At 45.9% G+C, this 16,036-nt stretch overlaps 1 protein-coding gene across 2 annotated transcripts in view; it reads right to left on the bottom strand.

Moving 5' to 3' along the window:
- SLC1A2 (solute carrier family 1 member 2) overlaps window positions 1–16,036 on the bottom strand; it is a 183,585-nt gene that overhangs the window by 12,245 nt on the left and 155,304 nt on the right. The window contains exons 8-11 of one of the 2 annotated variants that reach the window (XM_040328085.1): window positions 15,734–15,928; window positions 13,354–13,488; window positions 8,990–9,218; window positions 4,733–4,803 (exon numbers count right to left, since the gene is read on the bottom strand). In XM_040328085.1, the coding sequence (XP_040184019.1) occupies window positions 4,768–4,803; window positions 8,990–9,218; window positions 13,354–13,488; window positions 15,734–15,928 (595 nt within the window). In that variant the 3' untranslated portion in view covers window positions 4,733–4,767. The remainder of the gene's footprint in view (window positions 1–4,732; window positions 4,804–8,989; window positions 9,219–13,353; window positions 13,489–15,733; window positions 15,929–16,036) is intronic. The other variant, XM_040328084.1, reaches the window with a different exon arrangement.

Genomic DNA, 16,036 nt, shown 5'->3' with positions numbered 1-16,036 from the left:
GGTGACGTAAAACACAACAACGTGCTGAAAAAAATGAAGTTCAATGCTTCCAAGCATGCGTCCACTTGATTCTGAGCATAACTGATGGTCGTGCCTACTAACGATCGTTTTTTTTCTACCGGTTAGGTATCCATCGGTTAAATTTAAAACAAGATTGCTTTTTTTTAACCTATGAATAAATAACCGATGGGGCCCACACACGATCGGTTTGGTCCGATGAAAACGGTCCATCAGACCGTTCTCATCGGTTTGACCGATCGTATGTACGCGGCATCAGTTCCAGAGTGCCTCTGGCCAAATGCGATACTGCATAGACAAACAGTGGCTGTGGAATGAATTATCTGAGTTTCCATTGATTCCTATGGGGATACGAGTGCTTTGGATTACAAGCATTCTTCTGGAACAGATTATACAACATCTGCCATAATGTTAAAATCAGACGGCCTTGTATCTCTTGCTGCCCTCCATTGGAATTTCCTTTTGCGCGCCAAGCACTTTCCCCGACTTGTTCATTCCCCGACTTGTTCGTTGGGGTAGGCGGTAAACTTTGGTGGGGGTGGGTCAGCCATGCCTCATGACCTTTGACCTCTGGGAACCTGCCTTCTGGCCTTTGACCTCTGAGCGAGGTCCCTGTTCCAATTTCTGAGTCCTAGGCGGTGTACACACGGTCGAACATGTCCGCTGAAACTTGTCCGCGGACCAGTTTCCGCGGACATGTCCAACCGTGTGTACGGCCTAGCGAATAGGTTTCCAGCGGACAAAAGTTTCTTAGCAAGCTAAGAAACTTGTCCGCTGGAAACATGTCCGTTGGACATGTCCGATGGTTAGTACACCTAATCGGACATGTCCGCTGGTTATGACGTGTAACCAGCGTCCCTGAAATCCCGCGCATGCGTCGAATTGATTCGACGCATGCGTGGAAGCATTGCAATTCCGTGTTTGAGAACGTCGGTGTCTTCTACGTCACCGCGTTCTCTGTCCGCTGGGATTTTGGTCTGATGGTGTGTACACACATCAGACCAAAAGCTCCCAGGAGACATGTCCGATGAAAACGGTCCGCGGACTGTTTTCATCGGACATGTCTCCTCGTGTGTACGGGGCCCTAGACTTATTCTTCAAGGGGAAACTCTAACCCTAACCCTTTCCACTTCATTGTTGCTGTATCTACTTGAAAATTTTATAATACAGAATATGAAAAAAAATCATATGGACTTTTTTTTTAAATAGGCTGCAGCAAAGCATTGTGCGTAGCTATCCATATCAACCAAATGTCAAGAATTTTATTAATGAAATATGTCTTTTGATTGGTTTATAGGGGATACTGCACTTGCATGCTTATCTGTGCATTTTAAACGAAGACCTAGTCAATCAAGAGGGGATCAGGATAAAAAAATGCCTTCTGGGTGCACTGCCCCTAGTCAGGTCATCTAATGGCAGATACCGTATTTATCGGCGTATACCGCGCACTATTTTGCCCTGAAAATCAGGGCAAAATCGTGGGTGCGCGATATACGCCGATACCCGCTTTCCCGCCATGAGTTTGAATACTGCGCCCGCATATAGCGAGCGCAGTACACTCGTGAATCTTCGGCCAGTCTTGGCGCCTCTCGTACTGACGTCCTGACGTCCTGAGCGTACAGGACGTCAGTGCAAGAGGCGCCCGAGCCTGCCTGAAGATTCACGAGTGTACTGCGCTCGCTATATGCGGGCGCAGTATTCAAAGTCGTGGCGGGAAACGAGCGGGAGGACGCCGCCGAAGGACGCCGGACCCGCCGAAGATGGACACCGGACCCGCCGAAGATGGACACCGGACCCGCCGAAGATGGACACTGGACCCGCCGAAGATGGACGCCCGACCCGCCAAAGATGGACGCCCGACCCGCCGAAGACGGACGCCGGACCCGCCGAAGAGGACACCCGAAGCCGCAGAAGGACGCCGGACCCGACGAGGCCGCAGATGGACGCCGCGCAAGACATCAAAACTGTAAGTACAAAAAAACAAAAAAACTTTTTTTCCCACAGGATTGGGGGCCACTTTGGGGGTGCGCGGTATACGCCAGAGCGCGTTATACCGCGATAAATACGGTAATTATTGGTGTAAGCAAAGCATAAGCAGCCATAAAAGCTTTTTTTTAACTGCTGGAGCTAAGAATATTTCAAAACGATTGTAGGAGTTCAATATTATCGTGGTAAATAGATAGCATTTTCGAGACCTTGTACCTGCTGTTCGTCTCTCACAGTGGAGAACTGGCCTTTAAGAGTCAAACTACTCTACTGTGGCCACCCGAGGTGGCATCATACATCACATGATAGCTCCTGGAGAGAAGTATTTAATGTCTTAATTTAACCCTGCCAAGTGGTTGCAAGTAGAAAGCAGGAATGGTGATTGAGTTTTGAAAAGCTTTTAGCAAGGTTCAATCAGATGCCGTCTCGTTTAGTGTCTCAGGGGCCAAAAGGAAGAACGCTAGTTCCCAACTCATTTGTAATCTCATCCCTCTCATACTGGATTCTTCAATCGTCTTCAGGAAGAATTCAGGAAGGGGCCAAATGACACCAATTGTATACTAGTAGAGGGTTTGTTACGGCTATAGCCATAGGCGTGCGCACAGGGTGTGCCGGGTGTGCCCAGACACACCCTAATCATTCCATGTGCATTAGTATTATCACTCTGTGTAGCAACAGGAACATGGGAAAGATCTCCCTCTTACCGGCTCTGCCATAAGAGAAGTGTTTATGCTCTTCTCTTTCACTGTGCCAGAAGGAAAATTAATGTTCCAGGGTCATATATATGTAGACACACACACATGCATGTGTGCTTGAGCTTTAGGCCCCCTTCACACTGACACGTTTTTCAGGTGGTTTCGCGCTAAAAATAGCGCTGCTATACCGCCTGAAAAAGTTGTGCCCTGTAGTCTTCAATGTGGAAGCCCGAAGGCTTTCACACTGAAGCGGTGCGCTAGCAGGACCGCTCCAAAAGTCCTGCTAGCCGCATCTTTTGAGCGGTATAGGAGCGGGGTGTTTACTGCTCCTATACTGCTCCTTCCCATTGAAATCAATGGGAAACTGCGATAATACCGCCGGCAATGCGCCTCTGCAGATTGAACCGGTCGATCGAACCGGTCGTTAGTACGCACGACCATTGGTTCAAAATCCACGCATGCTCAGACTAAATGAGGGGAGGGGAGTGCTCGTTCTTGTAAAACTAGCGTTAGTTTTGGAGATAGCACATTCATCACGCTGTAACAGACAGAAAAGCGCGAATCGTCTTTTACTAACACAAAATCAGCTAAATCAGCCCCAAGGGTGGCGCCGTTGGATTTGAACTTCCCCTTTATAGTGCCGTCGTACGTGGTTTACGTGTCCGCGTTCTGACACGATCGGTTTTTAAACCTATGGTGTGTAGGCACATCAGACCATCAGTCAGCTTCATCGGTTAACCGATGAAAACGGTCCTACGGACCGTTCTCGTCGGAGGGACTGATCGTGTGTAAGCGGCCTATGATGGGAGGGGGTGTGTTCCTTTCCTCCAATCAGCAGCGATGTTAGCTATCTTGGCTGTATGCCCAGACATCACACTCTGTGTTAACCAGGAAGAGAAAATCTCCTAACACGATCTGAATGTGCTAAACCAGGGGTCTCCAAACTGCGGCCCAAGGGCCAGATGTGGCCCTTTGCCAGCCTTTATCTGGCCCTTGGGGCACTATTCCTCCCACTGACACCATCAATGGGCACTATATCTTCCACTAATACCAATGATGGGATACCATTCATCCTACTATCAGGGGCACTACTCCTCCTCCTCTTAGTGACCACCGACCCTGAGGCCATATTTATCTTCACTGATGCTGGGCCTGTGCAATTTTTTGCCTCTGCTGGCCACATTTCGGCCCCCCTTAAGTCTTAGGCCCCGTACACACGACCAAACATGTATGCTGAAACTGGTCCGCGGGCCAGTTTCAGCAGACATGTTCGGTCGTGTGTAGGCGCGAGCGGGCCGAATTCCAGCAAACATTTGCCCGCCGGGCCTTTTCCCAGCGGGCAAATATTCCTGGACGTGTTTTAAAACCGTCCGCTGGAATCCTGCCCGCTCGGACATGTACGGTCGTCAGTACAGACCAACCGTACATGTCCGAGCGCCCGCTGTCCCTCGCATGTGTCGAATGACTTTGACGCATGCGTGGAAGCCTTTAAATGGCAGGCCCGCCCACGTCGCCGCGTCGTCGCCGCGTCATCGTTGCGGCGACGACGCGGACACGCCCCGCGTAGTGTTTACGCGCGGACTTCTGTACGATGGTTAGTACAACCATCATACAGAAGCCCTCTGGCAGGCATGTACGGTGAAAACGGTCCGACGGACCGGTTCCACCGTACATGTTTGCTCGTGAGTACCCGGCCTTAAAGGACAATAAACTGGCCCTTTTGTTGGAAAAGTTTGGAGACCCCTGTTCTAAACAGTATATAAATTTGAAGACAGCAGATATACACGTAAAACCTATGTAGGGAGATTTGGTTCATCCCTGTGTATCATCTGAGGCGGTTCACTTCCCTGGGTGTATAGAGGGTTTACATCCACTTTACAGCTGTGTGGTCACAGGGAGTGGGAGTAGCAAATATAAAAGTAACATTAATTGCCCATAATTGAGTTCCAGACTTAAACCCAACCTCACGCTACACTCTTATAAAAAGACACTAGTATACTACATCTACCCCTATCAGGAGTTCCGCTCCTTACCTTACACGCTAAGGTCCTCGTAGTGTACACAACATTTAGAGACACGACTGGTACTCGACACGGTGGAAAGACTGCATGTGTGAGAGCATTGGGACATGGAAAAGTGACAAATTGCACCAACATTTCAAAACAAAACATCCCTCCAATCCTTAATGGATGGACAGGGACATGCATGCATTACAAAAAAAAAGAGAAAAAAAAAACATAAAGTAAGGAAGATACAAAGTTACAATGAAAAGATGAACATAGAAAAAAAAAGCATTATTTACAAAAGATAAATCATGCAATGTTAGCCAATCTACCCCAAATATAGTAAGATACATCACTGCCAGACTGTCAATGGCAGCGGCTAGAGTCTTAGACACATCTATGAAGGCCATTTTGTAAAGTAAACCAAGACATAGCCTTTCAGTTCACTAGGCGAGAGCCACGAGCGCCTAGTGCATGAAAGGGTGAACAAAATGGCCAACTCTATGCACAAAGCAACACTTCTGTTATGTATATTTGATACAATTTATATACATTATATGTACATATGGCATCTCAATAACCTCTTTGCTGTTGGAGAAGTTGGTGTCTAGGTGCCCATTCCATAGGTTACAAACCCCTCAACCAGCAAAAAAGGCACGGCGTTTCAATGACAGAGGTATTCTTGGAACACATACACCAGGAGCTATCACCCCTAGGACTGCTCTATTGCTACTTTGTATCATGGAAGAACCTAACCACACGAATTGACCAATGATGTGCTATAAGCATTGGCAATTGTTTAGAGATTAGCACCCATCAGAATATACCTGACTGCTGGAGAATGATATCTGGTGACCAGTGTTAAATTTCGACATCAAATTTAGATTTAGTTTTAGTCATAGGCCTAGATTCACGTACCCCGGCGTAAGTGTGGGCAGGCGTAGCGTATCGTATTAACGCTACGTCGCCGCAACTTAGAGAGGCAAGTGCTATATTCACAAAGCACCTGCGTCCTAAGTTACGGCGGCGTAGCGTAAATGTGCAGGCGTAAACGTGCCTAATTCAAATTGGGATGAGGTGGGCGTGTTTTATGCAAATAAAGCATGACCCCACGTAAATGAGGTTTAAAACGTACGGCGCATGCGCCGTCCCACGTATCCCAGTGCGCATGGGTCGGATAGAATGCCTAAGATACGGCGAACACTGCCTACGACGTGAACGTAACTTACGCACAGCCCTATTCGCGTACGACTTACGCAAACGACGTAAAAAGATACGCTTGTTCCGACGTCCATACATTGCATGGGCTATGCCATCTAGAGACCTGCTTTATCTTTACGCCGGCGTATGTCTTACGTAAGCGGCGTAACTAATTGCGACGGGCGTACGCACGTTCGTAAATCGGCGTATCTTGCTTATTTGCATATTCGACGCGGAAAACAACGGAAGCGCCACATAGCGGCCAGCGTAAATATGCACCCTAAGATACGACGGCGTAGGAGACTTACGCCGCTCGTATCTTAGCCAAATTTAAGCGTATCTGGTTTCCAGAATACGCTTAAATATACGACGGCGCAGATTCTGAATTACGACGGCGTATGTACTGATACGCCGACGTAAGTCTCTGAGAATCTGACCCATAGTCTTTTGACTAAAATGCCATCATATTTTAAAAATACTGGTATAAATCCTGCGCTTATCCCACCCCCCCTGGAAGAGGCGAATTATTAAACTGTTGACTAATAAGTAAATTAAACATATAAGTGGAGAACGACTGCAACCCAAAAAGGTCCGGACCCCTGACACAAACATATATAATTAAAAAATAGGTGCGCTAATCAATAACTTCACAGTGCAAATATTTGGACATAAAAGCCCACTAATACAGATATAAGTGTAATATGTGATAAAAAAATGATTATATATATTTTTATCAAATATTACACTTAGTCATTTTTTAGTCATCTGAATTGTTTTAGTTTTAGTCATAATTTAGTCGACTAAAATCTCCAGTACATTTTAGTCGGCAAAAATCGTTAAATAGTTCAATTGTACTGCATTATTTAAGCATTTCTCTAAAATTGACAATTTCATTATATACTCCTGGAGAATAATTTGTTGCTTAAATATAATGAAAAATTTGAGAGGGCCGCAAAGGTTTAGTAAACCCAGTAAAAATAAATAAAAAATAAGCTCCAGGGCTTGTGTGCTTGGCGTTAAGATCAAATTTATTTTTCAACTGTGGTCCAGTATGAATTTGAACTTTTTGCCAACACAGAAGTCCTGATGAAGGGGAACTTTTAGATGTAGAAACACGTTGGCTTTTAAATTTTGTGCCATGATATAACATTTGTCCTAACTTACTCAACCTTTGTGCCACTATCATCCTTCTAATGTTCAACAGACTTCTCCGGGGATCTTTTGGGGTATTCCAGTTGACACAGAGAGCCTCTAGAAATTAGAATCAAACTTCTGCTCTCTATCTACCCTAGGGTCCAGCGCTCCATCAACACATAATATCGTGTCATGGTGCGCTAATTCGCACCGCCATTACTCGTAGCTCAACAATGGCCACAGAAAAGCTTTATGTTTTGTGTACAACTGTTAAAAGGCATGGGGATGTAAGTAATTATATTTTTTAAATGTACATAGTACATAGTTAATAAGGTTGAAAAAAAAAATAAGATTAAAACCCACATCTCCAAAACCCTCAAACCTCAATCGATCCAGAGGAAGGCAACCCCCCCCCCCCCCCCAAAAAAATACATAAACCAACTGGGTAAAAAATAAAACCTTCCTGATCCCCATCAGTAATGGGATGGTCAAGTTTCTATTTTTAAATGAGGGACATTTTATCTTACCAGTTGAGACTGGTTTGCTGAGTCCTTATTTATTACTGATTATATCTGTTATAATGTACAGTGGAACCTTGGATTGCGAGTAACGCGGTTAACGAGCGTATCGCAATACGAATACTGTATTTTTAAAAATCGTAACTCGGTTTGTGAGTGTTGTCTCGCAAAACGAGCACGATTCAGACCAAATCGGTGTCCAGTACCGCGTTCGGCCTGAGGGGGGGCGCCGGAGCCGAGCAGAGCCGAACATCGCTGATTGCAGCCGATCGGCGTCATTCTTACTAACTACGACCTACAAAGCCATCCACAATTCTGCCCCCAGCTACATCACTGACCTAGTCTCTAAATACCAACCTAATCGTTCTCTTCGTTCTTCTCAAGACCTCCTGCTCTCTAGCTCTCTCATCACCTCCTCCCATGCTCGTCTACAGGACTTTTCCAGAGCCTCTCCAAGCCTATGGAACTCCTTACCCCAAACTATCCGTCTATCTCCTTCTCTATTAGCTTTAGAGGATCCCTGAAAACCCTCCTCTTCAGAGAAGCCTATCCTACCCACACCTAACAACTGCATTTTTATTTTGTCCATCTGATCACCCCCCACATCTACTACCCTCTGTTCCACTTGACCCTCCCTTCTAGATTGTAAGCTCTAACGAGCAGGGCCCTCTGATCCTTCCTGTATTGAATTGTATTGTAACTATAATGTCTTTCCTGATGTTGTAAAGCGCTGCGTAAACTGTTGGCGCTATATAAATCCTGTATAATAATAATAATAATAATAATAATAATAATTCGGAATTGCACAGAAAGGCCAGAGGACAGCTCGGTTGACCTCAACAAATCTCGGGAATTAAGTCTTTCTGAGGTTTGCCGAGGTCAGCCCAGGTGTCCTCGGCTCTTTTCGGCCATTTCTGAGGCTCTCTTCGGCGCCCCCCGCCTCTGGCCGGATGCGGTATTGCATCCCATTGAAGTCAATGCGGAACAAATTATTTTCGTTTCCATTGACTTCAATGGGCATACACGCTTTGATATGCGAGTGCTTTGGATTATGAGCATTCTCCTGGAACGGATTATGCTCGTAATTCGAGGTTCCACTGTATAAATACCTAATAGTTGTTCTTAACTGCACAACTCTTACTTGGTATTGGAATTACAAATCCTTGTCTCAATAATGAGCACCCGCAATGTATTGCCCCCTGCTTTTCTTCCTTCCATGATACATTGTAGCAGTTCTAGAGAACACTCTCTTCTATAAACTTCACAGGATGTTACATTGTTACCCTCCAAGTCTTAACCAGTATATTGGGGGTGACCTGACCGGTTGTAACTGTAAACACTACAACCATACAACAGAATACACAGTACATGCAAGTGCAAAGGAGGAGCATGCAGTCTATATACAGGTCTCGATATCCATAAAGGTGAAGGGTACCTTGCAGTCGTCAACTGCCACAGAATTGTGCGCTGCGTAAATGCATTGGTTGGAATTGTTCTCCCTGTGGTTTTTCATGTCGTCATAAATGGACTGAGTCTTGGTCATTTCAATTTCCTGCTGTGCATGCTGCTTATCCAGATTGTCCAGCTCTGCCTTGGATAGATGGTAAACGATGCCGGCACCGAAGGAGTCACCAACGACGTTGACGGAAGTCCTCATTCGGTCCCTGGGGTAGAGTGGAAAAAAAGACATAGGAGATGGTCAAACACAAGGGGGGGTAATTCATTTTCCTAAGGGGTTACATGAGAAACTGGGACTATTGTGGAGGACTAAATTAATAGGGCCTGTATTTATAAATTCCGTTCACTGGTATATACTCCCCCAGCATGTGACATCACTTTCTCAGCAAGACAGATGGTATGGCCTGTAAGAGAACTATTAGAACAACCCTGGCGCGCATACGTGCGCATGCACACGTGCACAGGCAACAGCAGGCTTCCCAGAGCGCTGATGCGCATGCGCATGCACACGGACAACAGCAGGCTTGCCAGAGCACTAATGCGCAGGAGCGCGTCCCTAACCTGATACCTGTTGCTGAACTTGGCCTTCCCTGACTCTGCTTTTGGACTCTGATACATTCCTGATTACCAGTTCCTGATCTCGGCTTCCCTTGGATCTTGCTTCTGCCTATGCCTTTGTACTTTGCTGCCCGCCTGTTACCGAACCCTCTGACATGGGGGCCTCTTACTCCCTCTGACATGGGGGCATTTATAACTCCCTCTGTCATGGGGGCATTTATTACTCCCTCTGACATGGGGGCATTTATAACTCCCTCTGTCATGGGGGCATGTATTATTCCCTCTGACATGGGGGCATTTATTATTCCCTCTCACATGGGGGCATTTATTACTCCCTCTGACATGGGGGCATGAAGTATTCCCATTGACCACTAACAAGAGCATTTATTACTCCCTCTGACATGGGGGAATTTATTACTCCCTCTGACATGGGGGAATTTATTACTCCCTCTGACATGGGGGGCATTTATTACTCACTCTGACATGGGGGCATTTATTACTCCCTCTGACATGGGGGAATTTATTACTCCCTCTGACATGGGGGCATTTATTACTCCCACTGACACAGGGGCATTTATTACTCCCTCTGACATGGGGGCATTTATTACTCCCTCTGACATGGGGGCATTTATTACTCCCTCTGACATGGGGGCATTTATTACTCCCACTGATGTGGGTGAATTTATTACTCCCTCTGACATGGGGGCATTTATTATTCCCACTGACACAGGGGCATTTATTACTCCCTCTGACATGGGGCATGAAGTATTCCCATTGACCACTGACAAGAGCATTTATTACTCCCACTGACACAGGGGCATTTATTACTCCCACTGACACAGGGGCATTTATTACTTCCACTGACACAGGGGCATTTATTACTCCCTCTGACATGGGGGCATTTATTACTCCCTCTGACATGGGGGTATGAAGTATTCCCATTGACCACTGACAAGAACATTTATTACTCCCACTGATGCTGTGGCATTTATTAATCTCACTGACATAGGGGCATTCATTATTTCCACTAACACAAGGGCATTTATTACTCCCCCTGAGACAGAAGTATGTATTTGTCCCACTGATAAAGGAGTATTTATTCATTCCATAGACACTGGGGCATTTATTACTCGCACTAACACAGGGGCATTTTTTTCTCTTACTGACACAGGGGTATTAATTATTCCCATTGGCCATTGACAAGGGTGTTTATTAATCTCCCTGACACTGTGGCATTCATTACTCTCGCATTTACTAACACAAGGGCATGTATTCCTCCCCCTAAAACAGATGTCTTATTCATCCCACTGATAAAGGGGTATTTGTTCCTTCCACGGACACAGGGGCATTTGTTTGCTTACCATTGGCCATTGACAAGGGTGTTAATTCATCCACTTGACACTGTGGCATTTATCAGGACCGTCTTTAATATTGATTGGACCCTTGGGAACCATTTTCTTGGGCCCTCCTGAATCCTCTTATCAACTATTTCAGGGCAGTGCAGGCTCAAGGGGCAGCTGCTTTGGGCCCCACAACAATGACTGGGCCTAGGGCAGCTGACCCTTTTGCCCTGTGTTAAAGACGGTCCTGGCATTTATTACTCTCACTGACAATGGGTCATTTATTACTCTCCCTGGTACTGGGACATGTATTACCCCCACTAATGCTGTAACAATTTTTACCTCCACTGTCAATGAGGTATTCATTGCTCCCAATGATCAATGGAGCATTTATTACTCCCACTGATGGTGGGGCATTTATTACCCCCACCGACAATGGGGCATTTATTACAACCAATGATCACTAACTTGCGCGCTTCTATTGCTCCCACTGATCAATACCACAGGAGCATTTATCACTCCCTCTGATGCAGAGATATTTATTACTTCCAATGATGCTGTGACTCCAATGATTACTCCTTCTGACACCGGGGACATCTACCGCGTTTCCCCGAAAATAAGCCCGCTTCTTATATTAATTATGCCAACAAAAGACACAGTAGGGCTTATTTTCGGCGTAGGTCTTACCATGTAATGTGCTGTCTTCTCTCCCCCTCTCCCTCCCTGCCTATCAGGAATCCCCAGTGTGAACTGAGTTCAAATGCTTGTACAATCCTATAATCCCCTCTATTACAGTAGTATATAATGTACAATGTGTGTGTTTCTGTAATATAATTGTGCCAAATACATTTGTTATAGCGCCGCTCTGCATTTTTCTTACCCGCCGGAGCTCTCTTCCCCGCAATTATATTACAGAAACACACACATTGTACATTATAAACTACCGTAATATAGTGGATTATAGGATTTTACAAGCATTTTTAACCACTTAAGCCCCGGACCATTTTGCAGCTAAATGCCCAGGCCAGGTTTTGCTATTCGGCACTGCGTCGCTTTAACAGACAATTGCGCGGTCGCGCGACGTGGCTCCCAAACAAAATTGGCGTCCTTTTTTCCCCACAAATAGAGCTTTCTTTTGGTGGTATTTGATCACCTGTGCGGTTTTTATTTTTTGCGCTATAAACAAAAATAGAGCGACAATTTTGAAAAAAATTCAATATTTTTTACTTTTTGCTATAATAAATATCCCCCAAAAACATATATAAAAAATTATTTTTCCTCAGTTTAGGCCAATACGTATTCTTCTACCTATTTTTGGTAAAAAAAATCGCAATAAGCCTTTATCGATTGGTTTGCGCAAAATTTATAGCGTTTACAAAATAGGGGATAGTTTTATTGCATTTTTATTAATTATTTTTTTTTTACTACTAATGGCAGCGATCAGTGATTTTTTTCGTGACTGCGACATTATGGCGGACACTTCGGACAATTTTGACACATTTTTGGGACCATTGTCATTTTCACAGCAAAAAATGCATTTAAATTGCATTGTTTATTGTGAAAATGACAGTTACAGTTTGGGAGTTAACCACAGGGGGCGCTGTAGGAGTTAGGGTTCACCTAGTGTGTGTTTACAACTATAGGGGGGTGTGGCTGTAGGTCTGACATCATCGATCGAGTCTCCCTTATATAAGGGATCACTCGATCGATACGTCGCCACAGTGAAGCACGGGGAAGCCGTGTTTACATACGGCTCTCCCTGTTCTTCAGCTCCGGGGAGCGATCGCGACGGAGTGGCTATAAACGAATAGCCGCGCCTTCGTCCCGGTTCGCTCCCCGAGGGAATCCACCCGCCGCCTGATTGGACCCCACATCCGCTAAAAGGCAGGGACGTATATATACGCCCATCTGCCTGTCCGTGCCATTTTGCGGACGTATATAGTCGTGCGGCGTGGGTTAAGGGGTTAACTAGGGCTTATTTTCGGGGTAGGGCTTATATTGCAGCCCTCTTGGAAAATAACGCTAGGTCTTATTTTCAGGGTAGGTCTTATTTTTGGGGAAACAGGGTATTATGCTCTCATGACTGATGCAGGGGCATTTTTTGCTCTCACTTAACACTAGCAACCGGGTATATTTTTACTGCTCCTGACTTCTGAAGCATTTATTTTTCTCTTACCAGCCACAATCCGACCCCAAAACCAACAGACAGTGAACTGGCCTTTTTTTAAAAAGATAAAATACCCACTTTTTAGAGCCTACAGACAAAAATAAAATTAAAATAACACAAAAAAAAATTGTAGTTATCATTTTGAATAAATAAATTTTTTTCACAAATACAATAAAACAAAACAGGTAAATGAAAGCCTGGGTAGCTACTATTAGTATATGTTCACATGTTTCTGGTGAGGACCAAATGATTGGGAATTGGAGGTTTTATACTTACAATAGCCAGTCCACAGCGACGAGCAGGCTAATGTCCTGGGTGGGCAATCCTACAGCCGTCAGGATGAGAAGCATGGTAACCAGACCTGCGCTGGGGATACTGGCTGCCCCCACACTGGCCAACGTCGCTGTCAAGCTTGGAAGCAAAATAATACACATAAGAGAGAATCAAACAGAGTTCAACACGATTTGAAGCTAATAATCATTTAGGCCTGGCCTGAACCTATGGCATTATTGTCACTTTTCAGAGGAGCTACTATGCAAAGGAGACAGAACCCCAGAAAGAATTTATTGCAATAAAAGGAAGGACCAGTAAAATGATCTGAAAGCCTGAAAGAGAATCTGATTGCTTGCCACTAGGGTGACCACTTTTCCAAACTACCATTCAGGGACACACCCCCTCTCTCACCTTCCCCAAAAAAAGATGAGGGGGGAATGATGGGGAATTTGGCGGCGGGTTATTTGTCAGGTGAATGTGCCACTTGCCACCAGATGCAGTGTCACTTGTCACCCATAGCCTGCCACCAGATGCAGTACTGCTGTCACTCCCTCTGCATGAGCCACGTGCGTAGAAAGAAAGAAGTGGCGTCACTATCTGGAGAGTAAAGATCACACCAGTCCCTGCTGCTTGCCGCTTGGTGCCAGAGAAGGAGGAGGTGCCGAGATGAGTGGGGACAGCAGTGCTGCATTAGGCGCAGGCCTCGCTCCCGGTTTCACGGTCTGAGAGTAAATTGTCACTGGTTGTCCTGTTGACTGTGTCCTCTATTTCATTCTGGGACATTGTCCCGGAATGAAGGTGCCCGGCACCCAGGACAGACATGTCAATTGCGGGACAGTCCCGGGCAATCCGGGACATGTGGTCACCCTGCTTGCCACTAGATACAAAAACATTATTTCCTGCAGACCTGAGCTCCAAATGCTGCCCTTTGTTAGCTCTTCTGGCACTATTCATCCCACTTACTCCAAGAGTGGGAAATAATTCCTTTCCACTGACTGCATCAATGGGGCATTATTCCTCCAGCATAATATCAATGATGGGGTACTATTTCTTCTACTAACCACAGGTGGTAATTTCTATACTCCCAGTGACCACAAAGCCAGAGGGATTTTTTATTTCCACTGAATCTAGGATATCTCCCTCCACTGGCCACAATTCAGGCCTCATTCACACGAGATGGATCTGTTGCCACTAGTCCGCCAGCTCCATTGATCTCCGCTGAGCCGGTGGATGACAGGTCCCTCTCTGCTCACTGAGTGGGGAGGGGCTTGTCAAACACTGCTGCTTGACGGTCTAAATGGTCTAAACGGTCCATCTGTGTGAAAGGGGCCTTAGACCATACACTGGATCTGGTTGTAAGTTTTGTGACACCTATAGTAGTTGTTCTCAACCTTATAGTACCAGGACCTGGCAAATTCTTCCAAAACCATTCATGCCTCAACAGTAAAAAGAAGCTTATATTCATCCAATAAAAGTATGAGAATATAAAATACAGTATGTATGTAATTTCTGGAAGGTTCTGAATGGGGCTGGTCAGTGCTGTGATATGGGTGGAGGGAGTCGTGGGACTCTGCAGCAGATTTGGCCAGCCTGTAAGGGATGAGAGCTCTGGAGGAAGCTGGAGACAGCTGTGGGGAGTCTAGAGGAGGCTGTGGGTCTCTAAGGCCCCGTACACACGACCGAGGAACTCGACGTGCCAAACACATCGAGTTCCTCGGCGAGTTCAGTGTGGAAGCCGCCGAGGAGCTCGGCGGGCCGACTTTCCTCATTGAACAACGAGGAAATAGAGAACATGTTCTCTTTTCGGCCCGACGAGTTCCTCGACGGGTTCCTCGCTGAAAAGTGTACACACGACCGAGTTTCTCGGCAGAATCCAGCTCCGACCGAGTTTCTGGCTGAATTCTACCGAGAAACTCGGTCGTGTGTACTAAGAGGTTGGGGAGTTTTCATTGGCACAGTGGGAGAGTGGAGGGCACTGTGGGGGCTGGAGTGGGACACTGTTGGCGTCTAAGGGCAATATAAGGGGGGCTGGAAGTTCTGCAGCAAGCTAAAGGGGGCACTGTAGGGGGCTGGTCGTTTTGTGGGAGGTTAAGCAGCACTGTGGTGCCAAGGGCTTTCAGGGGCTTGTGAGCACAGTGGAAGGTTGAGGGGCAGTATGGCCCACTATTGCAAGCTGGGTGACACTATAATAGCTTGGGGGCAATGTGGCAGGTTAGGGAATGTGCAGTCGACTGGAGGCCCAGGAGGGAGGTTGCAGCCTAGCAATGTGCCACAGCCAGATGGCTGAGAATTACTGACCTAGAGTACAACATTAACATCTATAACAATTTACAAATTTCCTTGTCTGAGCATGAATTTTTTTTTCATACATCTTGTTACTTACCTTACTGTCACTATCTGACCACCATCCAACACAATTCCGTTCATCTGAGCAATAAAGATAGCAGCCACGGCCTCATACAGAGCTGTACCATCCATGTTGATCGTGGCCCCAACAGGAAGCACAAACCGTGTCACTCTTTTGTCAATGCCCAAGTTCTCCTCAAGACAGCGGAAAGTGACTGGCAGGGTCCCGGCACTACAATATGACAACAGTAAATGGTATCAAAACTGTGCACACTGCAGGGAGTAAACATTGTGAAAAAAGTTTAGAGGTTCTTGCACTTTGTTGCAATGTTAACCCAAC

This window comes from Rana temporaria, chromosome 11, assembly GCF_905171775.1.
Source record: "Rana temporaria chromosome 11, aRanTem1.1, whole genome shotgun sequence".
NCBI classification, from domain to species: domain Eukaryota; kingdom Metazoa; phylum Chordata; class Amphibia; order Anura; family Ranidae; genus Rana; species Rana temporaria.
This window is presented reverse-complemented; position numbering and strand designations above follow the sequence as displayed.